Below are 20,562 nucleotides of genomic sequence, written 5' to 3'. Positions count from 1 at the left end.
ATCTTTCTCCAGAAATAACTGGTGAGGGTAGGAGGGCTTGGATACATCTAGGGCTGGGAATTTTCCAGGAAGTCGTTTGGGTTAACAATCATGATACTGAATTGATAGATCAGGAAGCCTAGATAGGACTTACAGAGGTGGAAACAGACTATGCCCTAACACAGAGCAGGTATAAAGGAGGAGGAGTTGGTTAGAAGTGAATACTTTTATTGAGTGATTTTAGAAGTTGTTTTCGGATATTCCAAGTATTTAGGATGTGGCTGTGGTGGAAACAAGTAATGGAACCAAAGCCCTGTGTGTAAGTAGTCACTGAAGCTAACCAGGTAGCTGAAATTTATTTCCCCCAAATTTACTGAAAGAATGTGACCTTTGTGCTCTCAAACTATGGTTCAGGCACTCCACAATTTTTTTCTGTACCTTCAATTCTCTCAGATTTAAAAAATTATACTAGAGAAGAGGACTTTTGCCTATGAATACAAACAACATTGCAATCTGCATCTGCAAACATTCTTTTCAATAGATGGTTAGGTTATGGATACAAGTAAACACTTGGATATAAGGCAAACATTTAAAAGTGCATTTCAGGTATTAAGTTATGAATGATATGGAAAAGTTGCCACTAAACTTTCCACTGAATAGTGTTTCACAGCACAAAAATAATCTATTTTCCTGATACTTTTTTAGTATGGATACCAAGACAGCATGACATCAGTTGTCAAATTTTTTTCCAATTTGATTTAAAAAACCCGCATGTTCAGGCTTAAAAGATAGCATTATGTTTAATGGGTGCTAGGAAACCAGGCCACATGGACCAACAGACCTAAATTTACTCTAACCCTGAATTTTGTTAACACCCAATACATGAATTAATTGAAATCTGGATTTCTCTATACGGAGATGAAGAAAGTCTTCTAGTGTAGTTATTTTAAAACAAGTTGCTCCTATTTCCTTATCAGAAACAAGACCATATCAACAACCCAACATTTAAATAATGAACTGAAAATACTTTTAAAAACCATAAAACTCATCTCTATCCCATTCTTAAGTAAAAATCAATCTTCACTTTCTACTTAGTTATAAGCAATCCCACAGACATTTGAAAATCAGTGGGCAAACTAAAATTGTTGAATAAAGCCAAACTTTTTCAAACCAAGTATTTGTTAAATGTCATATGTATTGTCTACTATCAAGTGATTCAATATTTTACTATAGAGGATAGCATCTATTTTTCAAAAATGTGAGAAATTAAAAAAATAACAAGGCAACAACTTTGGGGTCTGATACATGAAATAAATATACTGCAAGATAGAGTCTATCAACCAGAAATCACCTGTTCTACTTGTTAAATTTCTCTAACACATTCTAAAATTTTTTTTTTTGAGATGGAGTTTTGCTCTTGTTGCCCAGGCTGGAGTGCGATGGGGTGATCTTGGCTCACTGCAACCTCCGCTTCCTGGGTTCAAGTGATTCTCCTGCCTCAGCCTCCTGAGTAGCTGGGATTACAGGAATGCACCAGCACGCCCAGCTAATTTTGTATTTTTAGTAGAGATGGGGTTTCTCCATGTTGGTCAGGCTGGTCTCAAACTCCTGACTTCAGGTGATCCAGCCACCTCGGCCTCCCAAAGTGCTGGGATTATAGGTGTGAGCCACCACACATGGCAACACGTTCTACATTTCAAAGTGACATAAGAATAATTTTTAAAAATTCCAACACTCCAAGGCTGGGCGTGGTGGCTCACGCCTGTAATCCCAGCACTTTGGGAGGCCAAGGTGGGTGGATCACGAGGTCAGGAGATCGAGACGATCCTGGCTAACACCGTGAAACCCCATCTCTACTAAAAATACAAAAAATTAGCCAGGAGTAGTGGCACATGACTGTAGTCCCAACTACTTGGGAGGCTGAGGCAGGAGAATCGCTTGAACCTGGGAGGCAGAGGTTGCAGTTAGCTGAGATCGCGCCACTGCACTCCAGCCTGGGCGATAGAATGAGACTCCGTCTCAAAAAAAAAAAAAAAAAAAAAAAAATCCAACACTCCAAATACATCCTTTAAGTATGTAGATGTATAATAGCTCAGCTCACAAACAGGTGTGACTAAAGCCTTTGAACTTGTTACTTATAAACGTTAAGAATTTGGACCCCATTATCCAAAGATCCATTTACTAGCTCATAATGCAATTTGTGTTAATCAGCTATACAAATCAACCACCTAATAGCAGTCAGATGATTCTAATCTCACACCAACAGAAACAGCAATAAAATTAGAAGTAATACTTTTTAGTAATTAATCAATAAAATAGCACTGGGATAAAATGAAGAGAATTTCTTGTTTCAGCTTCTTATCAGTAAGCCTGTTCCTCATTTGTAGATAATGAGGATAAAGGTATCACAGCCAAATATGGGAAACTGCTCTTTATTTAGACCTTTGGGACAAAATTAACTTTGGTCACATATTACTTAAAAAAAAAAATCCAGTTTTACATATTTCTAAATAGATAGAACTAAATGATCAGAGAATTTCTTCTGTAAAAATTGGCCAAATTTTATCAAAAATCTAACATATGATACAATCCAAATTATAAAAAGACTACTTGGGATCATAATATTCCAAATGTATGACAGTTGTAACTCCATCTTAACAAGTGTGAAAAGTACTTGCTCTCATGTTGCTTTGGTCCAAAAGAGTAGAGCTAACTCAGTAACAGGAAACTAAGTACCCAATCTTTTGCCAAAATTAATTTAGATTGTGACTGGCAGCAGAAATATCCATAATGAACAGCTCTACTATAACAAAGAATAATTAAAGAATATTTTTCGTGAACATATCACAGTATCAAATACATTTTTATAAGAGAAAAATATGAAGGAAATGATAAAATAGCTATCACAAACAAAAAGAAGCATTTCCCCCATAAGGTGAATTAGAGGGTTGATGATGCTAATATGAAAGGAAGTTGAGTACTGTATTTATTTCTTATTTTATACAACTCTTACTCTTTACAAAAATGGTTATAGTCATGCCCATAAAAGTGTAACCCATGGCATTTGAAAGCAAACACTCTTTGTAATTATTTAAAAGGGCCTTTTTAAAAATTATAATACAAAGGTCTGTGCTCTATAAGCAGTCCTCCACTGTGCATTGTAACAATAAGGCTTACTTTTAATACAAAGACTAAGCGTTTGGGAGTTATGAACCACTGGATTTAACAAACATCATTTTATAATTGCTTTTTGCATCTTTTTTGTTTTTGGGATCCTCCACTTCATCAGGGTGCTCAGCAGCTTGGAGTTCTTCAGCAGATTCTTCTTTCTCTGACTCTGAATCGCTTTCAGAATCATCTGGACTTTCAGGATCAGGTGAATCATCATCGTCATCATCATCATCTCCAGCCACATCACCTTCTCCATCATGGTCTTCTACCTAAAACATCAATCAACAGGCTCTTTTAAAAATAAACATTAGCCCATACAAAATCTGAGAAAGACCGTAAGTTCTGTCGGTCTTAGAAACACTCTACTTTGTAGCCATTAGAACAACAGCTTTAAGACTTGAGTAGATTTTAAGAAAGAGCTCTGTCTGGCTGGGCCCAGTGGCTCATACCTGTGGCTGGGATTCCAGCTACTCAAGAGGCTGAGAGGCAGGGGGATTGCTTGAGGCCCAAAGTTTGAGACCAGCCTGGGCAACATAGTGAGACCCTCTCTCTTAAAAAAAAAAAAAAAAAAGGGAGAGAGAGAGAGAAAAAAAAAAACTAAAAAAAAAAAAAGAAAAAAATTAGCCAGGCATGGTGGTGCGTGCCTGTAGTTCTAGCTACTCGGGAGGCTGAGGTGGGAGGATTGCTTGAGCCTAGGAGTTCAAGGCTGTAGTGAGCTATGATCATGCCACTACATTCCAGCCTGTGTGACAGAGCAAGACTCCATTTCTTAAAAGACAAAAGAAAACAAGAGGGGAGGTGCTCTGAAGATCACACACCTATCTCCCCTCCCCTAGTTTGAAAACCACGGTATTATATTTTCCTGAAAGAAACAATTTTTTAAATTAATAAGGCATGTTAACCACTGACCTTTATGTAGAAATCAGTTATCAATGTTTTGCACATTGTATTACTTTGGAGTAAACAGTAGTCACACATAAATTCATAATATAAAAAGAGATCACTTAGGAAACAACTGAAAAAAAAATAAAAAAGCTCTCCTAAACCATTATGTTAAACTTAAATGAAATATTTTACTTAACTTGTGAGCATGTTGTTGTTCACGCCTATTAAAAATGTGCCCTGGCCGGACATGGTGGCTCACACCTGTAGTTCCAGCACTTTGGAAGGCGGAAAGATCGCTTGAACCCAGGAGTTTTGAGACCAGCCTGGGCAACACAGCAAAACTCCGTCTCTACAAAAAATACAAAAATTAGCTAGGCATGGTGGTGCAGGCCTATATCCCAGGTCCTCAGGAGGCTAAGGTGGCAGTGAGACTGTGCCACTATACTCCAGCCTGGGTGACAGAGTGAGAACCTGTCTCAAAAAAGGGGGAAAGAAAGGTACTCTAATGATTAAGCAGAATTTTCATTTTCAGAAAACACACTTTAAAATCCTTAGAAACAGGCCAGGTGAGGCTGGACATGGTGGTTCAAGCCTGTAATCCTAGCACTTTGGGAGGCTGAGGTGGGCGGATTGCCTGAGCTCAGTAGTTCAAGGCCAGCCTGGGCAACATGGTGAAACCCTATCTCCACTGAAATACAAAAAATTAGCCTGGTGTGGCGGCATGCACCTGTAATCCCAGCTACTCGGGAGGCTGAGGCAGAATTGCTTGAACCCGGGAGGTGGAAGTTGCAGTGAGCTGAGATGGAGCCACTGCACCCCAGCCTGGGGCAACAGAGAGAGACTGTCTCCAAAAGAAAAATAAAAGGCCAGGTATGGTGGCTCACACCTGTAATACCAGCACTTTGGGAGCCCAAGGTGGGTGGGATCACCTGAGGTCAGGAGTTTGAGGCCAGCCTGGTTACATGGTGAAACCCCATCTCTACAAAAATTGGCTGGGCGTGATGGCAGGCGCCTGTAATCCCAGCTACTCAGGAGGCTGAGGCAGAAGAATCACTTGAACCCGGGAGGTGGAAGACATCACACCACTGCACTCCAGCCTGGTGACAGAGTGAGACTGCATCTCAAAAAAAAGGAAAAAACAACCCCACACAAAATCCTTAGAAACATCTCTCCTGATTATCTACAAGACCAGTAGGGCATATACAAAATTATTTTAAAGATAACTACATACAGAAAGCTTTCTACGTGGGATTCTTGATTGCTAGGGTAATCTAACAGCAATAAATGGTACCAAATTGAAAACTAATTATCTTCCCAATGAAAATAAGTTAATTACTACCTCACTGAAGCCAAGTCCACAATGTCGCCGATATCTTCCTGATAATTTACTGTCCATACTTTGCTGATATTGAGACTCCAGTTCTTCATTAATTTTCTTGTCTTCTTCCCCTGCATGTCCAGGATACTTTAGTTATGTTTCAGTCAAATTAATAATTTACACAAAAACCCATAATACAGATGCTATTATACTCAGGGCTGATTTATCTAATTGTGACTAATTTTACTATGAATTTTGAGAATTTATGCCATAGGTGGTTACCTAATAGAAAATAAAATGCCTGATGTTGAGATAGCATAAATATTTATTACTAAGCACTTTGGGTATTAAATGTTTTAGCTTACTTATAATAAGTAGATGTTATCCTGAAAGATTTTTTTCTAGTCACCTAATAAAAACTCTCTAACAAACAGAATTATCTATCTTTGAACAAAAACAGTGAAAAAAGCTAGGCACTTCTGTTCAGCAAATGGCTAAATAAAATGGTCTTGTACTGACTCTTCTTTATGCCTTTCTTTGCTTATCAAGTTTATCAGAGCAACTTAAAGTTTAAAGCAGCAGTTTCCAACCTTTTTGGCACCAGGCACCGGTTTTGTGGAAAACAATTTTTCCATGGAGGGGGGTGGTGGTGGTTTTGAGATGATTCAAGTGTATTACATTTATTGTGTACTTTATTATTATCACATCGTAATATATAATGAAATAATTGTACAACTCACCATAATGTAGAAGCAGTGGGAGCCCTGAGCTTGTTTTCCCTGCAACTAGACGGTCCCATCTAGGGGTGATGGGAGACAGTGACACCCTAAGTGTGTTGCTTATGTCCAGTCTACTCTGTAATCTTGTTTGGCTGCTGTCACTACAGAAAACCCTGTTTCACAAAGACAGGAGGTTGGAAATGGAAGCAGGCTTTCCAGTGCTTTCGTGGCAATCTCAGGATATTCCACTTTGTCTTTAATCCAGAATGTATGGAGATGTGAAGTTGTCTCAAACATACTTTTAAGGGCAACATCATTTGTGATCTTAAGCAGCTGATCCTCTTCTAGCATACAAAGTCGATTCACCTGGCTTATTCACAAATGGGTTGTGAATCCATTCCTTCCCAGTTCGGGGCTCTTTCGTGGCTGGAAAATAATATTCAAACTCTTTGAAGGCTGAGATAGGTGATCATGTGCCAGCTGGGAGAAAAAAGGTCCTGGCTCAGTCTCTTTTAAAATCTCTGCAAATGTTTGAAACATGTCAAAAAATCCCAATGTTCACTTGTGGCCCCCATAATACCAGTCTGGCTTTGAATGCAGCCACTCTATCTGCCAACTTGAACACAGTTTTGTTCCCCCTGAGGTGACAGATTGAATATGTCACACAAGTAAGCAAGTTTTTTTTTTTTCGAGACAGAGTCTCGCTCTCTTGCCCAGGCTGGAGTGCAGTGGCATGATCTTGGCTCATTGCAACCTCTGCCTTCCAGGCTCAAGTGATTCTCGTGCCTCAGCCTCCCGAGTAGCCGGGATTATAGGCATGTGCCACCATGCCTAGCTAATTTTTGTATTTTTGAGTAAAGACGAGGTTTCTCCCCTTTGGCCAGACTGGTCTCAAACTCCTGGCCTCGAGTGATCTGCCTGCCTTGGCCTCCCAAAAGTGCTGTAATTACAGGCGTGACCCACCATGCCTGGCCAAGTAAGCAAGTTTTGTGACCCAATTCTGTGTCAACGAAATGTGCTGCCAGTGGTGACTTTTTCTAATATGAAATCTCTGGAGCAGCTATTGTAACTGAAAAACAGTGGCCAGTGATCTACCTTTAGGAAGCCATCTCTCTTCTGTGTATAAGAGAAGACGTGTGCTCTGTGTCTATCTTCTCACACAGCTACATGAACAGATGTGAATTAAGGGCATGTACTTTAATGTGGTTGAAAATTTTAAGCACATCCTACAAAATGGTAAGTTCAGGTGGCATTTTCCAACTAGCCAGCATCTCTACAGATGACACAGTACACAGACTCACATGCAGAAGCAAGCTCTTTGACCTGAGTAGTGAAAACAGAAAGCCGTCCAGTCATGGCAGCTGCTCCATCCCTGCATATATCGATACAAAATGACCAATTCAGTTTTCCTGATATGTATTTAAAGACTTGAATAGTTCTGCAGCTGTGGTGTTGGTTGAAAGCAAAAGTGCACATAATATATCCTCATGCACATCCTCCTGAAAAATGTATCACACAAAAACAAGCATTGTTGCCTTGCTGTCAACACTGGTAGACTCATTAACCTGGATTGCGTACCACAGTGACTCATTAATTCTAACAACTGTGCCTCATATCCTCTATTAATTCATCTAGTTATGGTGCTAGCCAGAAGAGGAACATGTGCCACCTTTTGAACTGCAGGCTCTCCTAAGAGTTCACAACAGATGTCCTTAGCAGCAGGCAGGATCAACTCTTCACCAGTAGTAAAGGCCTTCTTAGCTTTAGCAATGTGATTAGCCACTAAGAATGATGCTCTCACTGCAGACACATTTGATGAAGTGGTGGCCTTCAATAATTACTTCTGTTCTTTGTGTTCACGATTTTTTCTTTTGAAAAACTCCAAAGGCTTGTCTTTTAATGCAGGGTGTTTGGTCTCCATGTGGTGAAGCACTTTTAAAGGTTTCATGGCTTTTCTGGATAGCTGGTCATCACATATTAGACAAAGCAGGTTTGGAGAATGTGAATCACCTATTGCAATGAACCTACAATTTAAGTAGGACTCTTGATATTTTCTTTTAAATGCCACTTTCTCTTTGTTGGCAGTATTAGAGTCTTCTGCTGTCTCATCATTGGGTCTTTCCCCCTTTTCAAAGAAGCTCTCCAAGGATGTTTGTTTTTTTACTCATTTTGGCTAGGGTTAGCTTGTGGGCTTACCAAAACTGTGACTGAGACAAATGCACAGTGCAGGAAAGAGACATGGATGGAAGTGGTAAATAAGTAATGGGCAGGCCACATGCAGATTAAATAAATGTCAGATTCTGACTTAAAACCTGCCACTAGATGCAGCTTGTTACTTGCCACTCACTGAGAGGGTTTTGATATGAGTCTGCAAGCAGTTGATTGATTACGGTCTCTGTGCAGTCAAGCCTCTCTGCTAATGTTAATCTGTTTTTGCAGCCACTCCCCATTACCACCTCAGCTCCAATTCAGATCATCAGGCATTAGATTCTCATAAGGAGGCACAACCTAGATCCCTGGCTTGCACAGTTCACAATAGGGTTCATGCTCCTATGGGAATTTAATGCTGCCAATGATCTGATAGGATGTGGAGCTCAGGTGGCCATACAAGCCATTGGGAGCAGCTGTAAATACTGATAAAGCTTCTCTGGCTTGTGTGCCACTCACCTCCTGCTATGTGGTCGTTTCTAACAGGCCAGGGATGGGTACCGGGGATTGGGAGCTCCTGCTTTAAAGCTCTCAGTTTTAAAAGAGTAAATGTGGCAGTTGAAATATTTTTCCATTCTGCAAAGTTCAGGAATTGTTTTTTGCCTTAGGTAGCAATACAAATCAATTTGAAGTAATTGTTTAACACTAGAAAAATAAAAGATCTATGAATTTCTAAAATGTGCTACATATGCTGTGTTAGCATAATTTAAATAACTTAAAGTTTTGTTAAACATAATCTAGGTCAATGTGTCTTTTATTAATATGTGCCTTTTATTACTAATGTCCAAGATTAGGGTCAGTTTTAAATAGGCAAAAATTTCACTTTTCAGCACACCAAATACCCAAATTCATTTTCAGTTTTTATTTAAAAATGTTCTTCCCTAAAATTATTTTAAAAGCTTATTTCTTTAGGCCCTGAAACTAGTTTATATTCTTCAAAGATTTTAAAACAAAATTTAGTGAATACACAAAACCAAATGCCAACTATGACATTATATGCTAATATACAAAGAACAAAAATTCTGTACATACCAGAGTTAACAAGTTGAGGCATAAAACCTCACTACAATTAAAATATATGTTCTGAATCAGTAAAAATGGAGACAGAAAAAGGTTAGTTTCTTGGTTAGAATATCATAATGACATATACTCTCTCATCTTTTAAAAATCAAAGTACATGATAATTGATACTTTATATATGTAACATGTTTACCTATTATACATTTCTAATTTTTTTTTTTTGGAGACAGAGTTGCACTCTGTCACTCAGGCTGGAATGCAATGGTGCTATCTTGGCTCACTGCAACCTCCGCCTCTCTGGTTCAGGCAATTATCGTGCCTCAGCCTCCCAAGCAGCTGGGATTACAGGTGTGAGCCACCACACCTGGCTAATTTTTGTTTTTGTTTTTGTTTTTTTTTAGTAGAGACACGGTTTTGCCATGTTGACCAGGCTGGTGATTTGCCTCAAGTGATCGGCCCACCTCAGCCTCCCAAAATGCTGGGATTACAAGCATAAGCCAAGGTGCCCAGCATTTTTTTCTCTCCTTTTTTTTTTTAAATTTAAGAGATGAGGTCTTGCTCTGTAGCCCAGGCTGGAATGCAGTGGTGCAATCATAGCTTCATTGCAGCCTCAAACTCCTGGGCTTAAGTGATCCTCCCACTTTAACCTCCCAAATAACCGGGATTACAGGCATTAAGCCACTGCACCCAGCTCTAATTCTAATATTTTAATAATTTACACAATTACATGCCAAAGTAGAATATCCTGAAACATGAACACATACTTCATATTCTGAATTTAGCACTTCCATTTTAATTACACTTTACTTTCTTACCGGTTCGGAAGTGAGATGTTGATTTGTGATCTCCTATAACAAGACGACCAGTATGTTCTTTCTATAAGAAGGTTGAAAATGTATTAGCATTTGAGACCACTAATTTAACCTTATTGGGTATCTACTATGTGCTGAAAACTATTCTAGGCTTCTGGGACACAGTGAAGACAAAAGATTAAATTAGAATCTCTGCCTTTAAGGACCTTACATTCTAGCAAGGGTAGGAATGGGGAAGGGAGACAGGCAAACGTAATCACTATTTATACTATGTTAGAAGGTACTAAGTGTGATTAAAACAAAACAGACCTGAGTAAGGAGTAGAGCAGGTTGGAATTTTAAATAAGATGAATAGATAACTAGAAAATTGAGTCAATCTAAACATTTTCTTTCCTAAAGGCCAGTTAAATGAGTTGCTTTAACTTCCCACCTGCTCTTTCTGCTGCCTCAAGTATATCTCATGGAGAGAAAGCAAATGAGATTTAGCCAGACAAAAATGAAATAATTGAAACTTATAATGTATCATATAAAGTGATAGATCTTATTACAGTATATCACAATCATTAGCTATCTCTTTACTATTTGACAATAAACTACTAATCTCAACTTGTCAAAAAGAACAATTTAAAACAATCCTGTACTCTAAACATAAAAATACATATGATTCAATATTACCAACTGATTAAACTGCATAATTACCCTCAATTTAATCAGTCCAATCCACTCTTTATGGTTCATATTTAGTTTCATAAGTGCTCATTAAAACACCATGTGAAGGTGAGAATAAATGTGACTTTGGAAAGCAATCTTAACCAATCATCTGTGAAGATACAGTAACAAACCTTCCTATTGTGAAAAAATGGCAGATACAGTCTCCATACACAAAAATGATACTACCGAAAAACTTCAAGCGTTAATGCTCATTGCTTTATGTGCCATTAACACATAAGCAAATCAATAATTCAGTGTGTTACTTTTTAGGTTGCAAAACTGACAGCCATTAACAAGATTTTAATATAACAGCATCAAGTTATTCCAGGATGATGATAGTATTGCACTGATCTATTCATATGTTCTTAGCTGGTTCTTCCTGTGACCAATAAAATATTCATGATAGCCGGCTAGGATTACAAATATACTTTGTGGCCACAAAATGGAATACCTCTAAACACCCCATATGAAGATCAAAGCTACAATCTTGGCCTCACAAAGAATTTAATCTATGGGCCAGGCGCAGTGGCTCATGCCTGTAATCCCAGCACTTTGGGAGGCAAAGGAGGGTGGATCACGAGGTCAGGAGTTCAAATGGTGAAGCCCTGACTCTACTAAAAATACAAAAATTAGCCAGTCATGGTGGCAGGTGCCTGTAATCCCAGCTACTTGGGAGGCTGAGGCAGAGAACTGCTTGAACCCGGGAGGCAGAGGTTGCAGTGAGACTGTCTCAAAACAACAACAAAAAAGAGAATTTAATCTATGCTGAACAACCTATTTACTAGTTAGTCAACTTCCATATATTTTATATTAGGATGTTCTTCCTAAGTACTTGACTAAGTTTCATTCTACTAAGTTGAATATGGCCCCTAAACTAACACTTACCTTACATATCCTTAACAAATCTTTTAAGTCCTCACTTAATTTTCAATGATAAGTTCTTGGAAACTTCGATTTTAACTGATTTTAGTTGAAACAACCTATAATGAAAACAATTTTCCTCCTTATCAGTGTTACAGTGAAACAACTTTATTGTCAGTTTGCCAAAGGTTAGTTTCCAAGAACCACAAGGGATGTTAAGTGAGGACTTAATATATTTGCATGAAACAAGAGAAATTGCAGACTATTTTCTATGACAAATTACAAATTGGGAAATCTCGATTAATGAGATATTATACAAATGCTTTATTTAAATAGGTCTCAGTGTTTTACATGACCTCTTCCTATCCCCAAACCCACTGTTGTAGTCTGGCTAACTCCTTCTCATCCTTTGAGATTCAGATCAATTCTGTTTTGGGGAAGCTTTCTTGCACTGCTAAACCAGAGTTAGCTGCCCTCTGTGATTCCACAGCACTATGTGCATGGCTTTCTCACAGCAATTACAATTCTGTATTGCTATTATCTGGTTTCCTCCATTACATAATAGCTTCAAACATGTATTATTGATCTATATGACCACCCAGGATCCAGCACAGTAGTAGGTAGTCTGTAATTGTTGGGAAAATGAATGAATGTATTCCCACGTGCATAACAAAACAAACAGCAGAATTTCATTTTAATGTGCTTAAAAAAAGAGAAAAAAAGCTTTCCTATTTCTTTTCAATTTAGTTTGTAGGAAGTCTGTTAGGACAATGTTAGGAAAATAAATTTACTTGCTTACAAAAAATAAGTATCTAGAGATCCCTGTATAAACTGCTAGGATAAAGAAAGGTTTTTACAATAGATATTTTCCTGGCACTTGTTTTATATAGTTGACCCTGAACACAGGATTAAACTGTGTGGATCCACTTATACTTGAATTTACTTCTGCCTCTGCCACTCCCAGACAGTAAGACAATCCCTCCTTTTCAGCCCACTCAACATGAAGACTATGAGGATGAAGACCTTTATGATGATCCACTTCCAATTAATGAAGAGTCAATTATTTTCTCTTCCTTATAATTTTCTTGATAACATTTCCTTTTCTTTATTGTAAGAATACAGGATATAATACATGTAACACCCAAAATATGTGTTAACTGATAATTATGTTATCAGTAAGACTTCCAGTCAACAGTAGGCTATTAGTAGTTAAATTGTTGGGGAGTCGAAAGTTATATGCAAACTTCTGACTGCCTGCAGAACCAGCACCCCTAACCCCCACATTGCTGAAGGGTCAACTGTACCTTCTATTAACGTTAACCAAACTGACAGGCATTTCAAAGTATCTTGAACATTTTTAAAATTAAGGTTTTCTTTCCCCCTGGTGTTCTACACATTCAGAGAAACTTCTCTATCTAGTAACAAACTATAGAAATAATCTCTGAAAGTGTAGTCTTAAAATTAGGTTTTTGATAAAGGATATTCCTCTGGTTACTACTTCAAGGGCTGGAGGGAGCTATAAAATATGACAGCCTTTTCACTTTGGCCAGAGGTTCCCACAAGATAACCTACCCAGAAGAAATATCTTCTATCAAACCACTGGGCCAACATATGGCAAATCATAAACTTTGACATCTCTTTTCTCCTATACAGCCTCCTTGAACCAAATTTTTCTCTGTACAGTCTTCAAACTATACGGACAGAGAATCCTAGAAGTGGCTCAAAAATAATATAAATTTTATGTGCTTGGTTAGGCCACATGTATTTCCCAAAGCCAAAAGAAATCACACAGAACAGGAAAATGGAATCCAAGTATATTCAGTCCTTCTTACTTAGCATACACAAAAATGGCAATATTTTCACAGAAAAGGTAAAAATGCACACCATCTGATGCTTACCTTTCCTGCACCCATAAGTCTCAAGAACTTTTGTTTTCTCTCTTCATTACCCAAGTCTGCTGCCTCCCAATTGCTAGATCCCAGCTAGAAAAAAAATTGGTTGATTAAATTTTTTTTGCATAAAAATAAGTATTACGAAATCTAAAGTCTACCTGTAACTCTCAAGTTTTTTTCCCCTGTCAGTTGTAACTATAAACAGCGTTCATTTTTCTTGCTTAGGAAGTTAAGCATATTCATCACATTCAAATTTACTCCTTTTCTATTACCTCACAGCAGAATCCTTTAGTTCTTCTACAGCCAGAGCTGAGTCTCAAAAGTTTGCCTCTATCAGCGTCACCTAGAGGGCTTGTTAAAACAGACTGCAGGGCTACAGCCCCAGAGATTCAGCGGGTCTGGGGTGGAGCTCTAGGATTTGAATTTCAACAAATTCTTAAATGATTGCTGATGCTATTTATCTGGGGACCACACTTTAAGACCCACTGCCTCGCAGGGTAGGGTCCTAGAGCACCTAGTACTCTGAACTTAGATGGCAGCCACAGTTGTTAGTTGAAGTTTAAAACTCTGCCTTTATCAGTGAGCTAACTTTTAAGAGAGAAAATTTTAACTTTTCAGTTGCCTTTTTTTTTTTTTTTAGCAGTTCTAATTACTTGTTAGGATTGAGATGTCATTACTTTTATTCTTTCTTAAAAGTCTTCCAAAGAACAAAGAGAAAACTTATTTTTTAAAAGAACAGACTAAAACTCATGCTATCTTGCAATTATCAAATGAGTCCACTGAACTCTTATAAATCTAAGAAATATGATGGAATCCTAGTGAGCGTATTTTTTCCCTACATTTTGAAACAAAGTAAAAACTGTTGTTTTTTAATAGTTCATTATTTATAATTCATTATTCTCAACTATGCTAAAAATAACTAAATAGTTTTTAAGATATTAGTTTTCTCACTGTATTGTCCAAAGTATTTCATCATCATCTTTCAAGACATCATACCTGTTGTCTACTTTTAGCTTTCACTGAACACAGATGGGAATTCACAATTTTTCATTTTCCATTCATAATGGCAAAGAGAAAAAACTGACAGAAGGCATTAACCATTATTAGACGAAGAAGGTGAATGCAAAATGAAAGGCAGTCGTATTCTAGACTAATCATGATGATAAAATTAACTGCAAAAATCTCAGACTATGAGTTTTTGGATGAGGAAATATTAGAAGGCTTTTCTCCCACCCAAGAATTGACAAGAAAAAGAAAAAAAAGACAAACAAGAAATGTACTCTCACTGGGAGAGCCATCAGCAGGAAGGACTTCATCTTGCAGTATTTCACAGTAAAAGCCAGGATCATCCCATTTTCTAAAAGGAGGTGTGACTGTTTTATCTCATCTTTTACAATGTTTATGCATCAAAGTTTACTTGATTTGGTTGCAGATGGACAAAGGGTGAAGGCAGATGTGTACACAAGGTGACTGGAAGGAAAATGAAATAAAAATATTCACCGAATTTATCATTCTAATTAAGTTTATAATCTAAAAATAAAAATGTTTTGCAATTATGGAGCAAGGATGACAAATCCTTCTTCAACACAAAATTGTAAGCAATAGGTTTCAAAAATTCCTCAAGTATTGTATTTTGATGATGCAAATGCGAGACAGGTTTGAACTTCAAGGGTCCCTTATAAGTGGATTTTTTTCAACCAAATGCAGATCCATCCCAAGTATATGGAAGGCTGATTTTTCCTATTCTCAGGTTCCACAGGGCTGGCTGCGGAACTTGAGTATGCAAGATTTGCCAAAGAGGTAGGTGGGTCCTGGAACCAATCCCCCACATTTAGCATACTGAAGGATGACTATATGTACATCAAAATCAGGAAAACAAAGAATATAAATTTCGGTTTGCTATTGTTAAATTCACATTAAAATTCCTAATAAAGTTGTTTTGCACTATCTCCCATTATTATTTCTAAAAATTATTTGTAAAAGACTAAAAGAATATTTAAAAAAACCACTATTTCCCCTGGGCATATGAGAGTTAAAGCATTTGTACCAACCTGGACCCATTTGCACTTCTAAATTCTCATTAGTGGAAGGGCTTATATGCTCTCATAATTTTGGTTCCCTAAGTTCCAAATCTCTACTTTTTTCCATGTGACCCCCCTCATATATTTTTATGGGCCATTTAGTTCTTAACTATTTCTGGCTCAATATAGTTAAAGTAATGGTGAAGCTTCAGTTCTGACAATCACTAAATCACTTGCTCTGTAAGCCAGGATCTGACATTTAACTTAATTTTAACTCCTTATCTATAAAGAGATGCCTTTTTAAAAGACTGTCTTAAGACACTGAGGCACAGAGAGGCTAAGTGACTTCCTTTGATCCTCTGACCATCCTGTGTTTTCTCCACATCATACTGTCCATGATCAAATGAGACAGATGAAAGTGGTCTATGAACTAGTTATAAAAATGTATAGAAGTTAAAAAATTGTGTAAAAACCAACTTTCTTGATTCTGCTTCTATTAAAAAACATTTTCAGTGTTTATATAAATAACTGTCATCTACAACTTCTAATCCCAATGTTTTAAGGAAATAACATTAAGTCCTGCCAGTTCTTTTCAAAGACCTTAAAGCAGCACTCCAGGACCAGACTGGCATCAGGGACCAGTTTCGTGGAAGACAATTTTTCCACTGAGAGGGAGGATGTGATGGTTTCAGGATGATTCAAGTGCATTACATTTATTGGGCACTTTATTTCTATTATTACTACACTGTAATCTATAATGAAATAATTATACAACTCACCATAATGTAGACTCAATGGAAGCTTTGAGCTTGTTTTCCTAAAACTAGACAGTCCCATCTGGGGGTAATGGGAGACAATGACAGATCATCTGGCATTAGATTCTCATAAGAAGTGTGCAACCTAGATCACTCGCATGTGCAGTTCACACCAGGGTTCACGCTCCTATAAGAATCAAATGCCAACAGGAGGCAGAGCTCAGGTGGTAATGCAAGCCAAGGGGAGTGGCTGTAAATACAGATGAAGCTTTGCTGGCTGGCCCACAGCTCACGTCCTGCTGTGCAGCCTGGTTCTGTGGCCCAGGGGTTGGAGAGCCCTGCCTTAAAGTACAACAGTGAGTACTTGCCCAAATGCTGCATTCTGAAAAGCACGTGGGTGCACTATACATTTTAAGAGAGTTCCTTAGCAGTTACTAAAATTTACCTCCCCACTCTTCCCACTTCCTATAAGATAGCTTTCATTTCTCCACTCCAAGCCAATGAAACTACTTTTAAGTTGTTTTCATCCTTAATACCCTTTACTACAGAACTGCAATCAATTTACCTCCTCAATACATACCCTGGTGACTCTTAGAATTTACTCCTACACTGTTAGCGTTTTTCTAGAGTTGTATTGTGATTTAGTATCTACTTTTAATATTAAAAAAATGTTTTGTTACCTCAATTAGATGTGAGGTCAATGGGCATAAGAAAACTTCAATGATCTCTCATATACCGTGGATGCTCATTAGAAACTGTTTCCCAACTATATATTATAGCTAGATTTTTTTTTTTTTTTTTTTTTAAACAGAGTCTCGCTCTGTCGCCCAGGCTGGAGTGCAGTGGCGCCATCTTGGCTCACTGCAAGCTCCGCCTCCCGGGTTCACACCATTCTCCTGCCTCAGCCTCCCTAGTAGCTGGGACTACAGGCGCCCGCTACCACGCCCGGCTAATTTTTTTGTATTTTTTTAGTAGAGGCGGGGCTTCACTGTGTTAGCCAGGATGGTTTGGATATCTTGACCTCGTGATCCGCCTGCCTTGGCCTCCCAAAGTGTTGGGATTACAGGAGTGAGCCACCGCGCCCGGCCTGCTAGTTTTTTTTTTTCTGCAACAGCTTGGAGGTATTTTAATGAATGCATTACTTAGGGTTAAAAAAAAAATTTTTTTTAAGTACTGGCTGGGCGAGGTGGCTCACACCTGTAATTCCAGCACTTTGGGAGGCCGAGGTGGGCAGATCGCTTGGGTCTAGTAGTTGGAGACCAGCCTGGGCAATGTGGCAAAATCTGGTCTCTACTAAAAATACAAAAAATTAGTCGGGTGTAATGGTGCACACCTGTAGTCCGAGCTACTGTAGTGGTGGTGGGGGAAGAGGGGGTTGAAGCAGGAGGATCACCTGAGCCAGGGAGGTGGCGGCTGCAGGGAGCACTGATCGTGCCACTGCACTCCAGCCTGGGCGACAGAGACCCTGTCTCACCTGTCTCAAAACAAAAACAAAACCCAGGTACTTAAAGATACGCTTATATGATTGGGAAAGGTCTTAAAGGTCGTCTAGTTTAAACCGATCTCTTCCGAAGCTGTAAACTTAATGACTTAATCCCTTTAACTTTGTTAAATTTCATATCACCTGGAGTTTTCTGTCACGCTAAAAGGTATTTCCAAACAGGTGTCTGATATCCTAGCAATCAAGTCACATTTAAAGATCAGGAGGAAAACAATGTAACAGCTTTTTAAGTGGCAGCCAGGTTACTCAAAAGTGTGGATCAATTCCTGACAAAACCTGAATTACCATATTAACAAGATCTAAAAGCCATTAGCAGAAATAACAGAGAGCAAGAATAAACTTCTCTAGGTGCCCATTCATCCCCAAATCTTTACTGATTGCTAATCTTTCTGCAGAGCTGAAGTCGATTCCTTTAAAGATCCTTAATATTCCGGTCCTCGCCCCACCTCCCATCAGAGGGGTAGGTCTTAACATTATCTCATTTGCTACAAAGTAGTATTCAGTGGGCTTTTAAAATTTTATGAAGAGCGTTGAAATGCACTATCGAAAAATTTAAAGCTCTATGTATTCAGAAACTGACAGTACTTTAAATAAAACCGAAAAAAACCTAGATATCCCTTCATCTTCCTTAAAGATGACCTCTCCGCGCCCTCTCCAACAATTTTCCCCATCAACGTTGCCAAGACACTTATCCATTGTATGAAGGACCTAGTTTTACGTTTACTGGTTACCTACCGTTTCCATGACACTGCGCTAGGAGCTAGGACAAATATACAAAAAGGCCTAAAATAAGCATCATATTTCTCTCCGAATTCCCAACACCCGGCACTGCAGTAAATATTTAACGGGTTACTTTAAGGGATAAACCGTTTGCTATTAAAACCTATGAGGTGAGGGCTGGGGAAGGGAACGGCATTTGATGGGGAGACGAGGTAAGAAGAACGAGGTATTAATATCCGACATCAAAATGGGCTTCTAGGTCTCAACGTCTTAGACCTCACCACCAGAGCCAGTACCAAATTACACCCGTGGCACAATTTTCGGCTCAATACTGTTCTCGGTTTACCCTTACTAGTGCAGCTAAAGTTAACTCTCAACAGCACACTGTAAAAATCATCCAGGCAGGAAAAATCTGTACAAATGTGCACGAACATTTCGACATTGTCACGGGAACATTTAGAACCCAAAACAGGGAGAGTCTTGCCGTCTCTATCCTGAGTACAAAGGCCCGAGAAAGCACTCTCATCGGCCCCCCAAAACGCACGTACGAAATCCCTTGACTAAGCTCTTTCACTCCTCGACCCTCTCAGAATTTCCTTCCTCAATCCCCCTTCCTACGCAGGTCTCCGGCTCTCAGCGTGTGGGCCTCTTCAAACCTTCTGACCCTCATAAAGATTAAGGGAGACATTTCCCACTCATTCTTCTGGTTTCTTCCCTGGGCTCTCCCGCTGCAGGCAACCTCAGGCGCGTCCTCCTCCAACCACCCTTCCCGGCCTACTCCAGGCTTTAGTAGGCCTCAACCCTCAGCCACTCCGCCATTATTTACATCGTCGTCTGGGGAGGCTGAACGCTTCACCCCATGCGGGTGAGACTCTCTGGCAGCACTCATCCTTGCGGGGATCCCGACGAAAAATGCCGAACCCTCTCGCCGCTCTCCCCAGCCGCAAAACCAGCAGCTTGCAATCCGCCACGGGCCCAAGCGGCACCACCACAGAACGCAGAGCCCCTCCGGGCCTTCTCTGCCACAGTCGTCACCGTTGCGGCCCCTCGCCGCCCCGGGGCACTTTGGGAGTTGTAGTTTTCTGATTCATTGCATACTGGCCCGAATAAAAAAGATGTGTCCGTGACTACAACTACAATTCCCAGGAAGCCCCGAGGCTCAATTCGCGCTGTGTGGCGGGAGTGCCCTCAGAGGCCCCGCCTTCGGCTGGTGGAGGGAGCGTTCCCGCGGATGTGTATGGCGGTGAGCGTTGGTCGAGAGCTTTGTCGCCACAGGAGGAGGCTTAGAGGGGTTTTTGCCTTTCACCGTGCAACGCTGCCCTACTGGCAAATGTATCATCGTAGCTAGGCACCTATGTTTAAATGTAATGTTTGAGGCTGACTGAATCCTCACGAATACCCTCCACCCAGGACGAAAACCTTAACCAAAAATGGCTTCTACCATTTCCACCCTGGTGTTCTCTGTTGCGCGCAGGGGATTTCTAGGTGGTCGGTGATGCTGCTTTCTAAATGTTTTCATGAATATTTCGCTGTTTTCCCATACAGAAATGAGTTCAGTATGTTGTTAAATGTTGGCTAATTGGCGGTTGTTGAAAACGGGGATTTAGCTGAGGGAAATCTGTGAAGTTTTCATATGGCTTTGTGTGAGGTGGGAGTGCTCCTCACTGACCTCGCTGTGGATGTCTGGGCACCGTACAGTAGGGGCCTTCACCAAGCAAAGTCCATCCCTGCCACAAAAGCCTCTATTTTTTTTCTTTTTTTAAAAAAGTAATTATTGAGGTTAAATTCACATATAAAATTAACCATTTTTTTAAAAGTGTACAATCCACTGTCACTTAGTACATTCACAATCGTGTGCAGCTGTCACCTCTGATTCCAAGAAGTTTCACCACTCCAAAAGGAACCCCAATGCCCGTTAGCAGTCCCTCCCCATTTCTCGCCCTCTCTCCAGATTCAAGTGATCACTCCTCTACTCAAAAAGCCCTGCAT

The 20,562-nt window shown here is 39.4% G+C and overlaps 2 protein-coding genes across 2 annotated transcripts in view; one reads left to right on the top strand and one right to left on the bottom strand.

Moving 5' to 3' along the window:
• Nucleotides 1–2,395: 2,395 nt before the first annotated feature.
• C9H11orf58 (chromosome 9 C11orf58 homolog) lies at nucleotides 2,396–20,224 on the bottom strand. The gene is made up of 5 exons (XM_003818203.5): nucleotides 19,400–20,224; nucleotides 13,583–13,666; nucleotides 10,116–10,176; nucleotides 5,375–5,484; nucleotides 2,396–3,419 (listed from the first exon to the last, which is right to left on the bottom strand). Exons 1-5 carry the CDS (start codon nucleotides 19,460–19,462, stop codon nucleotides 3,186–3,188), a joined length of 552 nt encoding a protein of 183 aa, XP_003818251.1. The 5' UTR covers nucleotides 19,463–20,224; the 3' UTR covers nucleotides 2,396–3,185.
• Nucleotides 19,573–20,562, top strand: part of SOX6 (SRY-box transcription factor 6) — a 769,230-nt gene continuing 768,240 nt past the window's right edge. Inside the window, exon 1 of the mRNA XM_057299104.2 lies at nucleotides 19,573–19,816. The gene's annotated coding sequence lies outside the window, so the exon portion shown is untranslated. The remainder of the gene's footprint in view (nucleotides 19,817–20,562) is intronic.

The sequence above is a fragment of the Pan paniscus genome, chromosome 9 (assembly GCF_029289425.2).
Source record: "Pan paniscus chromosome 9, NHGRI_mPanPan1-v2.0_pri, whole genome shotgun sequence".
In the NCBI taxonomy this organism is placed as follows: Eukaryota; Metazoa; Chordata; class Mammalia; order Primates; family Hominidae; genus Pan; species Pan paniscus.
This window is presented reverse-complemented; position numbering and strand designations above follow the sequence as displayed.

What these genes read in the sequence shown, in the direction of transcription:
- C9H11orf58 (XM_003818203.5), bottom strand. Translation starts at nt 19,462, where the DNA reads ATGAGTGCTGCCAGAGAGTCTCACCCGCATGGGGTGAAGCGTTCAGCC. An exon ending in CAGCCTCCCCAGACGACGAT is followed by an intron (nt 13,667 to 19,399) that starts GTAAATAATGGC and finishes TTTTTTTTCTAG; the next exon opens with CTGGGATCTAGCAATTGGGA. An exon ending in AACATCTCACTTCCGAACCG is followed by an intron (nt 5,485 to 10,115) that starts GTAAGAAAGTAA and finishes CTGGACATGCAG; the next exon opens with GGGAAGAAGACAAGAAAATT.